This window comes from Meleagris gallopavo, chromosome Z (assembly GCF_905368555.1).
Source record: "Meleagris gallopavo chromosome Z, MGAL_WU_HG_1.1, whole genome shotgun sequence".
In the NCBI taxonomy this organism is placed as follows: domain Eukaryota; kingdom Metazoa; phylum Chordata; class Aves; order Galliformes; family Phasianidae; genus Meleagris; species Meleagris gallopavo.
In genome coordinates this window covers 66,484,369-66,500,547 of record NC_139435.1, presented here as the reverse complement: position 1 = coordinate 66,500,547, position 16,179 = coordinate 66,484,369, and the positions used below count along the sequence as shown (strand labels likewise).

General features: G+C 43.0%; 1 protein-coding gene across 3 annotated transcripts in view; it reads left to right on the top strand.

Moving 5' to 3' along the window:
- LPAR1 (lysophosphatidic acid receptor 1) overlaps positions 1 to 15,969 on the top strand; it is a 67,528-nt gene extending 51,559 nt beyond the window's left edge. For all 3 annotated transcript variants that reach the window (XM_010726143.4, XM_085213267.1, XM_085213268.1), the window contains exon 4: positions 12,863 to 15,969. In XM_010726143.4, coding sequence (XP_010724445.1) covers positions 12,863 to 13,164 — 302 coding nt within the window. In that variant the 3' untranslated portion in view covers positions 13,165 to 15,969. The remainder of the gene's footprint in view (positions 1 to 12,862) is intronic.
- Positions 15,970 to 16,179: the final 210 nt, after the last annotated feature.

The window sequence follows — 16,179 nt, the reverse complement described above, 5'->3', positions numbered from 1 at the left end:
AGGTGGTGGAGTCCCATCCCTGCAGACACTCGTGGTCAGGATGGATCCAGCTCTGAGCACCTGATATCCCTGTAGGTGTCCCTGTTCATAGCTGAGGAGTTGGACTAGATGGCCTTAAAGCGTCCCTCCCAACTCAAACTGTCCTGTGACTCTATGAGTCAAAATGTGAGCACTGCTGAATCAAAACCTCTGAATGATCCTGCAGGCACTATTTCAGGTTTGTGCTGTAAGAGAAACGCTTAGTGTTGATGCTCTGGTATTTCAGTAAAATGTAATTCCTGTGTGCCTGAGTTCAGTCATGCTTGACACATGCTTGGCCATGCCAGTGAGCGCTACCTGTTTGCTTTTTGGATACCAATCTTTTTCATATTCTTCTTTCAGTCTCAGAATTTCCAAGCATGGAGCAGATCTTTTCATGGGTATGTTCTGCTCTTGACACCCAGTGATGTGTCCTGCATGCTTACACATCTGGGATTAGTGTTCACTTTAAAAAAGGACAGAGTTACCTCTTCCTTCCTCACTGGACAGATAGGGGTTGGATTTAAAGAACCTTTATCTGTCTGGATGAAGGTGGCTGGGTACCAGATCGATTGTGCCATGGAAAGTTCTGCAGCATTCTGACACAATATAGTTTCTCTTTCATGTGTAGGTGGGAATGAATGAAATGAAAGAGAAGACCTTGTGCTATTTTTTTTCATCATTGTTATTCTTTTTATCATAGCCAAAATCTGCAGTCTTTTATGGGGACACTGAAGTAAGCAGTTTGCCAGAGGTTAATGCAGTTGCATCCCCAGAAACACATGGATTGAGCAACCTTCAGATGGTATGACACTGTTCTTTCTTTTGTGGTTTCAAAAGCTATTTATACAGAAATCTTCAAGCCACAATGACGCAGGATGTGGTGTTAACGTAGTAGCTGAAAGGCAAGTGCTATTTTTGGATACTTCAAGGTGCCGTGCTTTGTCTACACAGGGGTTAAATTGAGAGCAGGAGAGCACTGCTCCTGAAAAGCAGTGAGGACACAAGAATGAGACCAGTGCTTTGAACTCACGTCATCAATAAGTGCACGAATGTGAGGGAACTCAGAGTACTCATCACTGATCCAACCCAGAAGCAGTATTAATGGCCCTCTTGGAGGATTAGACTGGGACTGCCTCTTTCATTAGAGGTGTCTGATGTGTTCTGAATTCTTCCCTTGCTTTGATTTTTGCCTGCCCCTGCTGACCTGACAACATAACACAGAGCTGTGCAAAGCATCTCTTTCATTGTGGCTGTATTCCCATTATTAACAGAGAAAGAACTGGCTGAAGATGCGTGTTCTTTTTCAGTTTAAGACATGTTTTGGCAATGTGATTCTCGAAGCTATGATTTGAAATAAAGGCTAAATTTTATCAGGGTGGTGGTGTGTGTTTGCCTGAAAAAGAGTTTTAATTAATATCAATGAGGGCATGGACAAAGGAAGTTACAAAGAAGATGTCTCTGGAATTCAGGTATTTACCAGTAGCAATGAAACATTTCCACTGCTCACTGTATCTCTCATTTTAAGAATGGGAAATGCTGTCTTTTCTGCAGTAAAATTATATGCTGCAGGACAGCAGATATCCTTCTGATGGAAAAAAAAACTTACTGTACACTGTTGCAGTGCTTCCTGCTTCTTGATAATACCTTTAATGAATCCTGAGACTGGTTTCATTGCAGGTGATAAAACACTAATCTTCCTTCTCCCTCATACCTAAGACATAAGTTACAGTATAACATGATCTTGTCCAGATAGCAAACATTGGATGTTCAAAAGGAAACCAGAGGCATCTATGAGAGCTTCCCTTTAAATCATGTCACATCTTCAGAGTAGAAATACAGGCCAAAAGCTGTGCTTTCTGCCCATGTTAATCAGCCTCATCTGGACAGGTTTAAGTGAGCACAGATAGAATTAAGTGCTGAAACCTGGAATCTGACTGTCTGATAAGCTGTCAGCATATACTCACCACAAGCAGAATTTGGGTAGTTAATCGCACGGTGGTTTCCTTATGCAGAGCAGTGCTCTTTCTCTCTGCTGTCCCACAGCTTTTCCTTCCATCTGTTTTATTGCTGCTATTTGTGGACGTGTCAGCTGCTGTCTGTTAGCAGGGGCAGTATCCTTTCAGCATAGACACTCTTCCTGTACTGCCTTGGTGGCAGGCTGTTTGGGTGTTGGGATTCTATGATTCTATGATGTGGTAGTATCCCAAGGTTGCTGCTACTCTCAGGTAGTGTCTTATTTTGTTAGCATTCATACTGGGAGCAGGGGGTCTGTTTTTGACTGAACAAATCCAAAAGACTTAATTTTCTAGGAGGACTTCCTCCAGAATCTCTGGAGTCTTCTTAACCACCCCATTGTCCACATCACCCTGGAGCTGTGCCCTTAGTTTTGCACGGCTGTCATGGTGGATTATGCTTCTAAACACTGTGTTTCAAGTAACTGGACTTAACACAATTGCCTCAAGGGACATTTGCCACACCTTACCCAGCCAGCTGTTGTCGGATCAGTTCACTATGGCTCTATCAAAAGAAAGCATGCACGGATTTCTGGCAGTTGATTATATAATGCTGTCATTTCAAGTGTCTCTGCCCTTTTGTAGCACTTTGTCCTATTCACAGTCTGGTACTAGCATGGGAGAAGCAGTTTTTATTCCTATTAAGGAAACAGATAGAAGTTCATACGTTTCTTCTAATATAACTGGTTTCGTCTTATGTAAGATCAAAGCAGGCCTTTGCACATTAAGTTGCATCCACCCATGCTTCATTTGGAAACTCGCGTTGCAACTGGAGTCCATCCAAACATAATACCAGAAGTGCTTAATGTCCTTAACAACAAAAGAAAATACAATTAAACTATCTCTTCTACCAGTGTTGTTTGAAATCTACCAATCAAAGTGAATTGTCTAAGTGTAGCATTGTAACCATCTCTGGGAAAATACTATTCTCTGGGAGAATACAGTGAACTAATGGATTTCCAAAAGAAAAGTGGGGGAATGCAAGTTTGTTTGGATTTTTTTCAACATCACCGTGAAATATTTTTCTATGCTTAAAACTGCATGTACAGGAGCAAAGGAACACTCCTGCTAAATATACCTTGCAAGCACAGGCAGAACAGAGCCCAACCTGTGAGCTGTCTGTATGTGCCAGTTGTCCTACCTGAGGTAACCTCTGGCCATCAGCCTTCTCACTTGCCTTGCCACCATTCATGGCAGGTATGGGGCTTTTGGCATCTTCCATGGAGATATGGATGAATATGAGGAGTATTTTCCACACCAGGTGTGGAAGAGCTTTGGGCTGCTTGTTGGTCACCTCTACTTCAGCGTGTCTGGTGCCAGAGCTTAGATTCTGACCAGAGCAGCTGCTTTCTGGTGAGAAATCCTTATCAGGTCCCCGTTTAAGGGACCTGAACTGCCCCAACCAAGTCCTCTTTGAGACCCGTCTGTCCCCAGTCTGGTGAATCATGTAATGACCATAAACAACCCGTCAAGTCATGACCTCATGCCATTAAAGAGAAGGCAGAATTAGAGCTAGGTGGTGTAAGTAGGACAACTGATGTAGGCTGGAAGGTGGTTTCTTGTTCGTAATTTTCTCCGCAGCTCTGCTGCCTGCTTTTCTTTGTCCTGTGTCAACAATGACCAAGGTGCACCAGTGCTATTTGCATTGGGAGCCTGCTATCAGCAGGACTTCTGTGCTCCTGTTCCTACCAAGCCTCTGTCACTGGCTTGGGACTGCATGAGCATTTCTGTCTATAATAAAGCATTAAGTCTCTTGTAGAACACTGGAAGTTGAAAAAGACACTCAAGTTTCCTGTGTGTGTCAGGTTTTTGGCAACAGTGAAACTCCACAGGGACTACTGTTTGTCTTTACATAGAGAAAATATTCAAATTGTTTTGGCAACAGCCGGGTCTTTATTCAGAGATTAGCTTCACATATCTTTATGAATTTAAAAATCAGTTGGGATCCTGCCCATTGACACTTAATGACTTCCTGTTTTTGCCTAAAATGCATTTTTTATGGCTAAGTGGCTTAGTTTTGTCTTTTGTGAGGGAAAAAAAAAGAGGAACTGTCTCTCTTCTGTAGTCATTAGATCAGTGACAATATCCATTTTTTCTTAACAGCCTTTTGGTTTGAGGGATCCAAATGGATATGGATAAGCTGCCTTACACTCAGACTTCTATTTTCAGAAAGCATCTTGAATATGCTTTCTTTGGAAAATGTCCTTTAAACAAAAACATTTGAAATGAAGGGATACTCAAACAACTTTGGTTTGCACCCATCATTTGAAAAACAGCCTCAGTCTCCTCCATTTGCATTAGATTTCTCCTGCAGAGATGTCAACTGAAGACAGTTTCCATGTGGCTGGATCAGCTGGCCAGAGACCAGCAAACTCAATTCACAGCAGGCAAAGAATGACTCCATGCAAGTGCTAACCTGGGATGGAGTTCAGTGAGTACCCATGAAGTGAACCAGCCCATTCTGATAGCTTGTTGCTGCCCACATCTCATTTTTCTCTTCAGCTTGTTTTGCTTTGATGTTGGTCATCCTCAGGTTTTTCTGTCTGTTGTCATTTCGGACTTCAAAAGTTTCAGGCACTGGCAAGGCTGAGAAGGGCCCGGAGACTTGCACGGTATCTAAAACATCCACAGCTGATGCAAGGCTCTGTGGAAAGGCCATCCAGAGTCCAAGTGGGAAGCCTGACATTTCTTAGTCCTGATCATAGAAACCTGCTCGGTGTTATCTCTACTTTAGGCTTATAAACCAAGTTGGTTTTGCTATGAGCACCATGCTGTGCACGCTGGCAGAAGGAGGAAGACTGAAAAATGTCAGCCACCCAAAAACAGAAAAATGTAATGATGGTAGGGACTGTAGATACAACCACACCAGCCACTGATGTTTTCCGTGTGCACATTTCCGTGCTTCAAGTTAAGGATACTATTGAGGGTGTTAAATAGCATTTATTGTCAGCATTTCATGAGTCTCTCTGTTGAGTCAGATGTATCTTCAGTGTACACTCAGTTGTGCAACAGATGTGGATGCAGAACTGGTTTAAAAGTAGAGACTTAAAAATTTCACGGAAGAATTTATAAGGCAAAGTATTTAAATGATAAATTGTATTAGGTGGTGTGGTGATGTGAGCTTTGAAAGAGAACAGGGAAAGCAAAAAATATCAGAGGAGTCTGTACGCCAAGAAAATTATCAATTGTGGTCAAAATTGTATGTGAGTTCAGGGAGAGTTTTTCATTTTATTTACTTTTTCTAAAAAGAAGGAAGCCTTCTCCCTGGAAAAGAGAGCTCAGGGAGACTTCATCACTTTAAGTACTCCAGTACTTAAAGGGCAGCTACAAAGATAACAAAGGCTCTCTCTTTACAAGGAGCCACATGGAGAAGGCAAAGGTGTAAGCTGGAACAGGAGAGGTTTGTCATGATACAAGAAAGATTTTTTTACAGTGAGATCAGTCAATCACTGAAATAGCCACAAAAGGGACATGGCCTGGTCCACATCACTGAAGGCGTTCAAGGTGCAACTGGATAGAGTGCTAGATAATTTCTGGGGGCTTCTTTTTTCTATGAAAGGTTGAACCTGATGGCTCTCTGAGGTCCATTCCTGTTTGGGCTGTTCTGTTGTTCTGTGATCCTGTGATGAGGATGAAAGTGGTGAACAGTCACAGATGAAACACTAGAGAGTAAGACCAAGAATGAGATGGTGCTGATATATAGTGGAACTTTACTTTTTGTTGGCACATGCTTGTTTCTCCCAGCCCAGACAGAGCAAAGGCAAAGACCTAAGGAAACTCTCAAGTGAAGTTGTTACTCTGTCTAAGAAGCATAAGTGTTTCAAGAAGGAAGCTTCCAGGTTCCTCTGAAAGGGGATGATTTGTTGACAAACATAGTCATGCCTTAAACACTGAGTAAATTCTGTCACAGGAGATCGAAGATAAAGCTGAAGCAGACTTGTACTGTACTGCTCCTGGGAAGAAGTGAGATTTGGAGCAAGACATGCTCCTGTGTTCCTCTGCAGTGCAGCCATTAATTTGTGCAAAGCCTGACCAAACACAGCAGCTCAATATCCGAAAGCAGGATTGAGAAGGAGATTGGAGTGTGAGTGTGCATCTATCTGTGCAGAAGGTAGGAAATCAGGGATGGATTCAGTGCCAGGAGAAACAGTTTATTATTTTTAAAATCCCTTTGTCAGCCATGCATGCAGTGGATTGAAAAATCTGGCAAACCTGTCAATTTTCCATATGAAATTCAGATACTGGAAAAAACTGTTGGAGATTTGCTCCCTGCCCATAGGGAAGTCAGAATTTTGTCTGTAACCTGCAGATTCAGTTATGGAGCTCATGGGAGACTAGAACAGGGAGCCCCAGGGATGGGGCAAGTATAGCATTGGGAAAGACAGGGTTCTCCCATATGCCTCTTAACTGAGAATTTTCTTCCATTTGCCTGGGTTTTCCTGCTCCAAATCCTCTTACAAGAAGTACGTGCAAGATTTTCACAAAGATGCAGATTTTCATTAGCTTTCCTTTGTTTTCATTTCTCATTTTACTCTATTGGCAATATTCCCCCTGCCCCTCACACATACCGTCTGGTGTGAAACCTAAAGTTTCCACTGCATCAGAGTTTCTCAGCCAGGAAAACCAAGCAACATTTTGCACTCAATTAGGAACACAGACTATGGTAAAAGAAGTGTGCTACTTCTTCATTCAGGGGAACTCCATAAATACAGACACTTTAAATAAACAAAGGGTTTGGGCAGCACCCATTTCGATAAGACAGTTCTTGCTGACAGATTGCATGCTGCAGATTGCTGTCCTGCATGAGGTGTTTTGCAACGATGCTCTCTCAATGCCATCCTGACAGGGACCTGTGGAGTCAGTGGATGCAAGGACGTGACTCTCATATCTTGAGTTGTACGGATTTTTATGAATTTAGCATGGGATTATTTTACTTTTGTTAATCCAGTCCATTTGTGGTAGCCACATTTTATATTTTCACATAAGAATTCCATGGATGGAAGTAAACCTTACCCAATGCTGTTTCCAGCAACAACTACAAATAATAGCAACAAGTATGTTTTCATTCACCAAGAACTATAAGCTATATTGTAGTAATGTTGTGGCAAATCAAGGACAATGATGTCAGACTCAAATTAGAAGGATGACGCCTACACTCTGTATGCTTGCAGCATGATAAATGGTCTTTGCAGATCCTTTGCATTTATAATAATTCAGCATTCATTTTGCGTTTAATTCTATAATATTTCTATCTAGAGGGAAACAATGCGTAACTATAAAAAGCTCTGTTTCACACAGTACTTATCATGCCATGCACACGAGGGTATGCAGTGTGATAAGGAGGTTTATTGATGCAGCTTACAGATGGGGAGGGCATGAAGAAGTGCAGTTGTACTGCAGCTGATGAGCGAGCGGCTGTCCCTGCTGAGGGTGTGATTGTGTGGGGATGTGGAAAATGCCAGGCATTTCTGAAGCCCTTGATGGCTGAAGCTTTGTCAAGCAGAGGGCTCTCTGCTTCCGTGTTTGCTTTCAATCAGCAGGGCAGCTGCAACGCCAGCTTTCCTCTGCACCTTCACAGAGGTGGCAGATGCTGCACAGCGGGCAGGCCACCACTTGCCTGCAGCTTGTTTTGGATGCATCGATTTGTTTTTCTTTCACTGTGCTTTACACACCTTCTAGCTTCCTCTCCCAGCCACCCGCCAGCCGAGTCTGTGCTGCTGGATTCAGCACGGCGAGACCCTGCTCCCTGTTGGTGAGCAGCAGTGATGCTCAGTGTCCTCCTGGTCCTGCTGGAAGAGGTGGTGTGGCTGCCCAGGTGCACTATGAGACCAGGGTTTGGAGAGCTAAGCCTCCCTTCTCGTTCCCTAAGATGGGCCCTTTCTGTATATCTTTACCTCTCTCCATGTGAGAAAGCAGCAGAGCCTGGGTGCACACCCACAGGGGTGAAGGAGGGCACACAGGAGAGACGCACAGTGGTTAGGACAAAGAACAGAAGTGTTTGAAAAGAGGTATGTAGTGGCGAGGGCAAGAGCTTGAGGATGACCTCCCTCAACTTCGTTCCATCTCCGTCTGCCTCACTGCTTGAAATGGGCTCTTCCTTCTCTTCTGTGTGAAGCAGTGGGTGCTTGATGGGGAGAGGATTGGTTGCCAGGCTGTGAGCAGAGTGGTGTGACTTGGCAGGAGTGGAGGCACTCCTTTTATTTCTCTATTGTGAGCAAGAGGAAAATGAATGTTCATGGAACAAATGCTGTCTTATGCCATCCAAGGTGAAAAGACAGAGAAAAAAAAAAACAGTGCCACTTAGGAAATGCTTCGTCTGCTGATGTGTGAAGTTGCAAGAGCAGCTACCCTGCCTTGTGTCTGGGAGGTGACCACGTGAGGGCTCTCGCTTTCAGGGCTGGATTGTGTCTTTGACCCATTGCTACTGTGGGGATATTGCTGCGGGGCATGTGGCCATGCAAAGAGCATGGGACCTGGACCTAGAGCTGGGACAAAGGGGGTCTTGATCTACCCTTCAGCTCACTGAAAAACAAAGAGAAGATACCTAAGTTGGCAGTGTTTCTCCTTGCTCTTCAACATCTTTACCACAATGTCCAGTCCTCCTTCCAGTTATGCTAGCTTCTCAGGAGAGGGACTCATACTTGCTTTGTTTCTTAACAAGTTTTTGCAAACTCAGGCATCAGTGTAAAACAGTGCCCTGTAGGAAAACATATCATCCTGAATGGTCTGTTCTTGGCCATAAGCTAAACCAGGAGGCATGGCTGGCTGCTGTAACACAGAGGTGATCTCACATTTAACCTTGAGGTAATATTTCTGTGTTTTCAGATGTTGTTTTTATCATACCCTTTTCTCCTACTTTATCTTGAGATATCTGAAGTTTGTTGTGTTAGTCCTGCAGACATTCCTGAGAGGACCAAGGACCTAGCAGTGAGTGACGGGTTTGGCAGTGTTTATTCTCATGTAGCTTGTTTCCTTTACACTGATGTTTTGTTGGAGTTTTTTTCTCTTACCTTTTTCAAGTCACTCGTTTTTGTATGATTTATCATTCTTGGTTTCATGTCTATTGACCACAATGGCTTTATGCTCTTACAGTCACATCATGATGTGATGCTACACTTACACAGGAGTTTCCAAGCTTGCATCTACTATAGAAATACAATCCAGACTGCTGCACCCAATGGGGGTTCAGGGCAGACCTGATGTTGTTTCACTGTGGTCACTGAAAAGCTTTCAGTGGGCTTCTGCTGTAGCAAAGCAAGTGGCACAAAACTGTGCTCAGGGAGCGGGATTTTCAACTCTGGGTGTGATGTACCACACAGCAAGTTCTAGAAGAGTAGATTTGTTTCTTGACTGCTTTATTCTGTCTCATATTCTGCTGTAAAATGTGCTTCCCAGTCTATAGCAAGACCTCTCTCGTCTCTTTAAATCTTTAAAAGATGCTGTGCCACTTCTTCTAGTTTCCCCAAGCCTTCCCACCTCTTAGTTAGCCATTCTTCCCTCAGCCTGACGGTCACTAATTCATCAAGTCCATCTTCCCAGGCCTCAGGGCTGAGCTCAGCCATGCACAGAGTGACTAGGCATCAGTGCTCCTCAGCCCCTGTCTGCACTTCATTTGTGCATATTGGGCTCTCCTAGTGCTATCCTAGTACAGGATGCTGACATATCCACACAGATGGTCAGATTTGATTCTTTGAATGCAGGAAATCTGCTTTGTATGTCATCATAGTGTTGGTTTCACTGCATCTGTGCCATTTAGAGATGGACCTGCAATTTGCTTGAGCTGTCAGCAATGCTCCTGAGCAGAAAATTCATCCACACTTTGAATTATGATGAAATCTTTTCAGTATATAGACAGCTGGAAGCTTTCAGAACTCATTGTCTTATTGAACATGATATTTTTAAGTCTTCATTGTTTGTGAAATCAGTGCACAGCTGATTTCAGAAAAGGGAAGAATTTAACCAAACCTTTAGCTTGTAGCACTTTGCTTTGATAAGTACTCCAAGTAAGAGGTTGAAAAAATAAATTTCAAGCTTTTTCATTCCAGGGAAAGAATTCCAATTTTAACTGATGACCTAAATTGAAGTAACTGGAGCCTGGAATTTTTACTTTCCTACTTCAAACATGCCCTCACCGTGTGTGATGTTATCCAGTATTTTCCAGAGTAGTGACAGTTAAATAACAAGCGAGAAAACCCAAGTCATTGTTTGTCACCATTTGCAAGCACTTCACTTAATAAGCCACAGGAGCCATTAGTGTGGTGGGAAGTTTGCAAGGAAAATCCCAGGGGCTAAAGAAAAACAAAACCCACTAGACTGAGTGGGGCTGGCTTCAATGGATTTGCTTCCCAATACCAAATGGAGCATCTGCTCGGAAGTGTGGAACTTGCTGTGCCTGCCCAAAGGTCAGTCTTGGATGTTGTGTGGAAGAAGCTAGTTGGAAAGTCAGGGACTTACCTCTAATGTGTGAAGCCATCTATTTCTTCATAAACAGTGTAGTTTATGAGACCTAGCCCAGACACTGTGGAGCTCAGGGATTCCAGAACTCTACCTGAGACCAGAATTCAATCAAAGGTGTCAGGGCTTTCTCATGGCCAATGGCTCCCTACTTCTTTTTTTTTTGCTACTGCTAACATACTTGAAAGAATAATAATAAAAAAAAAGATAGCAATAAAATGTTCTGTATGTCATATTTAATTTCTCAACAAAACATTGGAAATAAAACAACAGCTAAAAAAAGATCAATAATTGTTGGAAAATTAGAAGCTTTCTGTTGCAACTTTGAGCAGCCATAGAACTTTCCTATCAGCTCCATTGTTCCCACATTGGGCTTTCTGCTTCAGGCCAGGTGAGAATGCTGTCATCGTCCTTTGCCCTTGACTGAAGATCCCGTGACTTGTAGTGTTCTCGTCCCTGATGTTATTCTCTCGAGGCAGTGTGTAATGGAGAAAATACATGCTCAAGCTGGAACAAAGTCCACCTCTGCCTCACTCACTGGCTAGGAGTGTGAGTACAACACACATCACTTCTGCAATGAGTAGTTTAATTTGCAAGATTTGCTCAGTTTCTGCAGAAACCAGCCCAGCAGAGCTGCTTCGCATGGAGGGCAGCCTCTGAACCAACATGGGTAATGTGTGCATAAAGAGATGTAATTTTCTGCTCTTGAGGGAATAGATATGAGGAAGGAACAGAAGAATAAAGTCCTTGGCCTAGGCTTCAAGTACTCTTTTCTAGGATTGTTGGAATCTAAAAAACCTGCAGACAAAAGCTATGAAGTGGATTCATGTCTCTCATGTCACCTCAGCGTGGGAGAATTTCAGGCCTCTTCTGTAAATTTACTGGCAGCCCCTAATAGAGTCATTTGGCAAAAGAAGTCAGGGCTTTGTATCAGCAGCTGGCAGCTCGCCTCCAGATACTTTCCCTGTGTGAGCGCTGTTGGCCAGCAAAACGATAGGCATTGAGGGGCACTGTGCCACCACTGTTTGCAAGCAAGCTCAGTTTAGAGTTGCTTTTTGGTGTGTTGAAAGCCTGTCTGTGCTTTCCTGGTTGGCATCCAGTGTCTGTAGCACAGCACACTCTGAAAAGCTGTTTGGAAACCACTTTTCTAACTACTAAATGAGTCTGGTGTGTCCACAGGGAAAGGTGTCACACTGCACCTTCTTGGTGGGCACAGCAAATAGATGGACTGAGATCAGCCATGACACCCACAGAGCACACTGCTGCCAAAAAGAAGGAGGTGGTGTGTTAGCACATACCACAGTGACACAGGAACCCACTGAGAGCAGCACTGGCTGAGTAGTGTTGGGAAGCCCCCATGGCAGCTCCTGCACTGAGCCCTCTGGCTGATGATAAAGCTTCATTTCCCACCTCCACCAAGCATGTCAGCCTGGAGAATCTCAGAAGCACCATCTTTGCTCTGACATGACCCTTGTGCAAGGACTTCCCCATGGTGTTTGTATTCAAAACATCCTTAACCTTGGAATATACATTGCCATTCACTCCTGGAAAAATTCAAGCCATTCTGATTTCATTTCTGCATTGAACTGAGAATTATGTTCAGGGCTTTGTCCCTGTCAGAGCTTTACAAAGCAGGGAAGGGAGAGGGAAGCATTTTAATCAGGGTAAAGCTCTTTGGCATTTATTCTGTTGAAGCCTGAGGAGCCTCTGAATTTCTGCTGAATAGAACCCTAAGAAAAGAAGTAGATCTGTTGAAGGACGACATTTCAGTGCAAGAAGGATGTGTGCTTAGGACTTTCCATTACATAATGGGACTGATATGGATTAACATGACCCAGGCTTTTTTTTTTTTACTTGAGAATTGCTGCCTGCACTTTTCTCTGTTACTGCTGCTTCAGTCACAGCAGTCACAAAATGGTTTTCTTTGTTACTAGCTAGAGAAATAAATTACAGCATTGCTTCTCTTGATCAACGGATTGATTAGTCAGAGGTCTCTAGCTAACAAAAAAGATGTTCCTCATCATCAGTGTTCTCTGCAAGTGTACTGCAGAGACAGAGGCAAGTGTGCTTGCAGAGAGCAAAGAATGAGAGCGGAGAAGCACCTTGCTTATGTAATGTGCTGCTCATAACTTTTCATTGGTTTCTGAAGGGCAGCCATTTCATCAGGTCAGTGAAGAACAGATACTCTTGAAATAGAAAATTAAATTTCACTGCTTCCATTTGGATGGCTGTAGAATCATGGAATGGCTGCGGTTGGAAGGGACCTCCAAGATCACCCAGTTGCAAATCCCTGCAGCAGACAGGGCTGCCGACTGTTAGATCCTCACAGTGTGTGACCAGTCCTGTTGTGTTTTGTCTGCTCTTTCTCTCTCCAGGTGCTTTCATAATCTGCTGGACCCCAGGACTAGTCTTGCTTCTCCTTGATGTGTGCTGCCCACAGTGCAATGTCTTGGCCTACGAGAAGTTCTTTCTGCTCCTGGCAGAGTTCAACTCCGCTATGAACCCCATCATCTACTCCTACCGGGACAAGGAGATGAGCGCGACCTTCAAGCAGATCCTCTGCTGCCAGCGCAGCGAGAGTGCCAACGGCCCCACCGAAGGCTCCGACCGCTCGGCCTCCTCGCTCAACCACACCATCCTGGCCGGCGTTCACAGCAACGACCACTCGGTGGTGTGAAGGCCCCGCTGGCCGCCCCACCAGTGGAGCTGCCCAGGGAGGTAACCCACTCACAAGATTTTCTCAAACACTAATGGACCACAAGCGCTTCTCTTGCAGGGAGTCTGGTGCGGCGCTGTGCCAGCATCGCCGTTCTGCGAGGCCTTTGCCTTCTGCTTGTGGAAGGTGGAAAGCAGAGATCTTGCAGCAGAGCTGGTCCCTGGGGAGCCTCGCTGACACTTCGTCGGCCCTTGCAGCGCCATAGTGCCAATCTGAATAAACTGATTAATTAAGCTTATACTTGCTTCACTGCATTTACATGTAGCCACTTAGTCTTTTTAAAAAGGGAGTAAAGGGGATAAAAGTATGCCTTTCATTTAATAGACGTGTAATATTTATCACCATCAGCATGCTTTTGATGAACATTTTCTGTGCAGGGAGTAAAACTATGTTGTAGTCTTCGTATCCTTAGCCACACTGCCATAACTACAGTAAGAGCAAAAGTATTTTTTCTAATACAGGCAACAGGAAGATGATGGGAACTGACTCTCTTTACCTTCGTTACTGGTGTTAGAAAGCATGCATGTTCTGTGTGTATGCGCGTTGTTCTAATTATGGGGGGGGAAAAGCTCGTTGTAAAGTCTGCAGGAAAGTAGAAAAGCGTAGACTGTATTCCAGTGTTTGTTTAGATTATGAAATAAACAGTACTCTAGTCACAAGGTATTTAATGTTCTTCTTTGAAGTGTGGTATGAAATGTGTAACATGTGAGGGGTCCCAAGTTTTTCAGGGTCAAGTTCTTAAGGCAGGACACATCTCTAGAACTACAGTAATGTTGGTAAGCTTGAAAAAAAAAATGTTTTTTTTTTTTTTTGCTGTTTTAATGCTTTTCTTGCTTATGATGGAAGGGAATGAGATTTTTGATGTGAAAAAAAGCACACTGTTTAAGAAGATACTTGTAATTAGAAATGAAACAACTTCTGTGTCTTGCACTGAGAAACGTTTATGGGGTGTCTTTTAGTTTATTTACCTTGCATTTTAAAAGCAGTGGGATATTAGAAACCAAGGTACAATTACACTTTGTAAAGTCAAGACCAAATATTTAGTAATCTATTACAAATGACTGAACATAATAGCCACACTTGCTATGTGTTATGAAAAGCACAGTGTTATGAAAAGCTAAGCTAACAGATGGGGTTTTTTTTGTTTGTGGATGTTTCAAAGAGCACTAACATGAATGCCAATTCCCAAGAATCAAAGATGTTAGTCAGAATTCCTTGAAGAAATAAACTGAAGCAAAGATGGGACTTTGCAGGTAAAGAACTTGGGACCTTTCCCTGAGAAATTATGTTCTTCTAACAATGTAAAATATATCAACAGTAAATTCTTAGGACTGTTTTCCTTATAGTAATGTGCCTCTATAGCAAAAAAAAAAAAAAAAAAAAAAAAAAAAAGGAAAAAAAAGAAAGAAAGAAAGAAAGAAAAAATCTGAGAAAAATCTGAGGTGTTTCAGTCAGTGTAATGTACTGGAATGTAACATAAGTCACAATATTCTCCCATGTGAGCAGGGAAGAAATGGAGAGGAGAGGATCAACCTATCACAAAGCAGAGTTTTTAGCATCTCTGTTTAGAATCATAGGGGGAAAAAAATTGCTTCAAAGTTTGACTCCACTGGATAAAGTGAGATCTTTGCCACTGCTTTCAGTAAAACTGAAATTCACTTGTATTGTTGAGCCAAATTTTTAAGAGCAGTGTTGAAGGAGATGTGAGGAGAGGGGATAGAAGAAGCACTGTCTACCAGCTGACCGAGGTATCCTATGTGGCACTTCCTTTGTACAAAGCAGAGGTCTTTTTCTGACTGTATAAGAGCAAGTGAATCTGAAGGTTGATTGTGTTTTATTCACATGACTCTGCTGAGAGAGAGGAGAACAGGCAGAATTAACTTTTTCATTTAAAAGCATCTGCTTGGTAAGCCACTTGTAAATGTTTCATGGTGCCTGCGTGATGGTCGGGCTAGTGCAGGTAAGCAGAAGAAAGGAGAGGGAAAGAATGTCTTTACAAAGAGGGCATCTGAGAAACATATTTTTTTATTTCAAGAGTGCTCCCTGGATTAGAGATAGCACCCTTTCATGTCCCTTCCTTGCACACAAAAGAGGAGCATCACACACATTTTGTTCTGGGGGAGGTTTATATTTTCCCAGTGCCCTTTTAACTGCTGTTTGCATGTTCTTTTCAGAATTAGCTGGGAGGGTGATGTTGAGAAACAGTAGTTTCATTCACCCCGGTTTTCTGTGCTGAAAGTATGTGGTGATTTTGAAGAAGCAGCAGCTGAATAATGTAACCAGAAGCGTGATTGTTTGCGACGTGCTTCTGGGTCCCAAGGGCCCACGTGAAAATGGATGCCCAGGAAGGCTTTTCGTTTCTCATTACAATAATTGCAACAGATGGCAGATGCTGCCCAGGTACCTCGGTGTGACCTTCTCCAACGAGACACGCTGTTATTCAAGAAGATGGACCTGACCTTCTTAACAGTGGGACAGATTAACCTGGGAGCACTTCTGGCAGCATGTGTTTTTTTCTTGTAGAAGGTGACGTGCGATGCTTTAGATCAAGGGCAACAAGATGCAAAAGTTTCTTCTAGGATTCCACTACAGGGATTAACTGAGCATGTGGCTGCTGTTTAAAGATTTAATTAGTGCTTTGTTTTATTGACATGATCTCCCTATATCCTTGAGAAATCTGATCTGTGGATTGAATGTTTCTGTGCAAGCTAATGAAATTAAAGCTGCTGTGAGCAAAGAAAATAAAATCAAGAGCTTGGAGAAGAAGGATTTTTGCTCTCTTCTTTAGAGTGGCTCCCATGCCACTTGGTTTCGTCTCAGATTTTTTTTTTTTAACTTCTTCTTTTCCATTCAGGTTTTGCCATCTTCATTATGCAGATGTACTGTTCACTTTCTGTTATGTGAGAACATGGCACAAAGTACTTAGTGGGAAAAAAAAATGCTGTACTTATTTTTCTTATCTCCAATCCTGGAAAG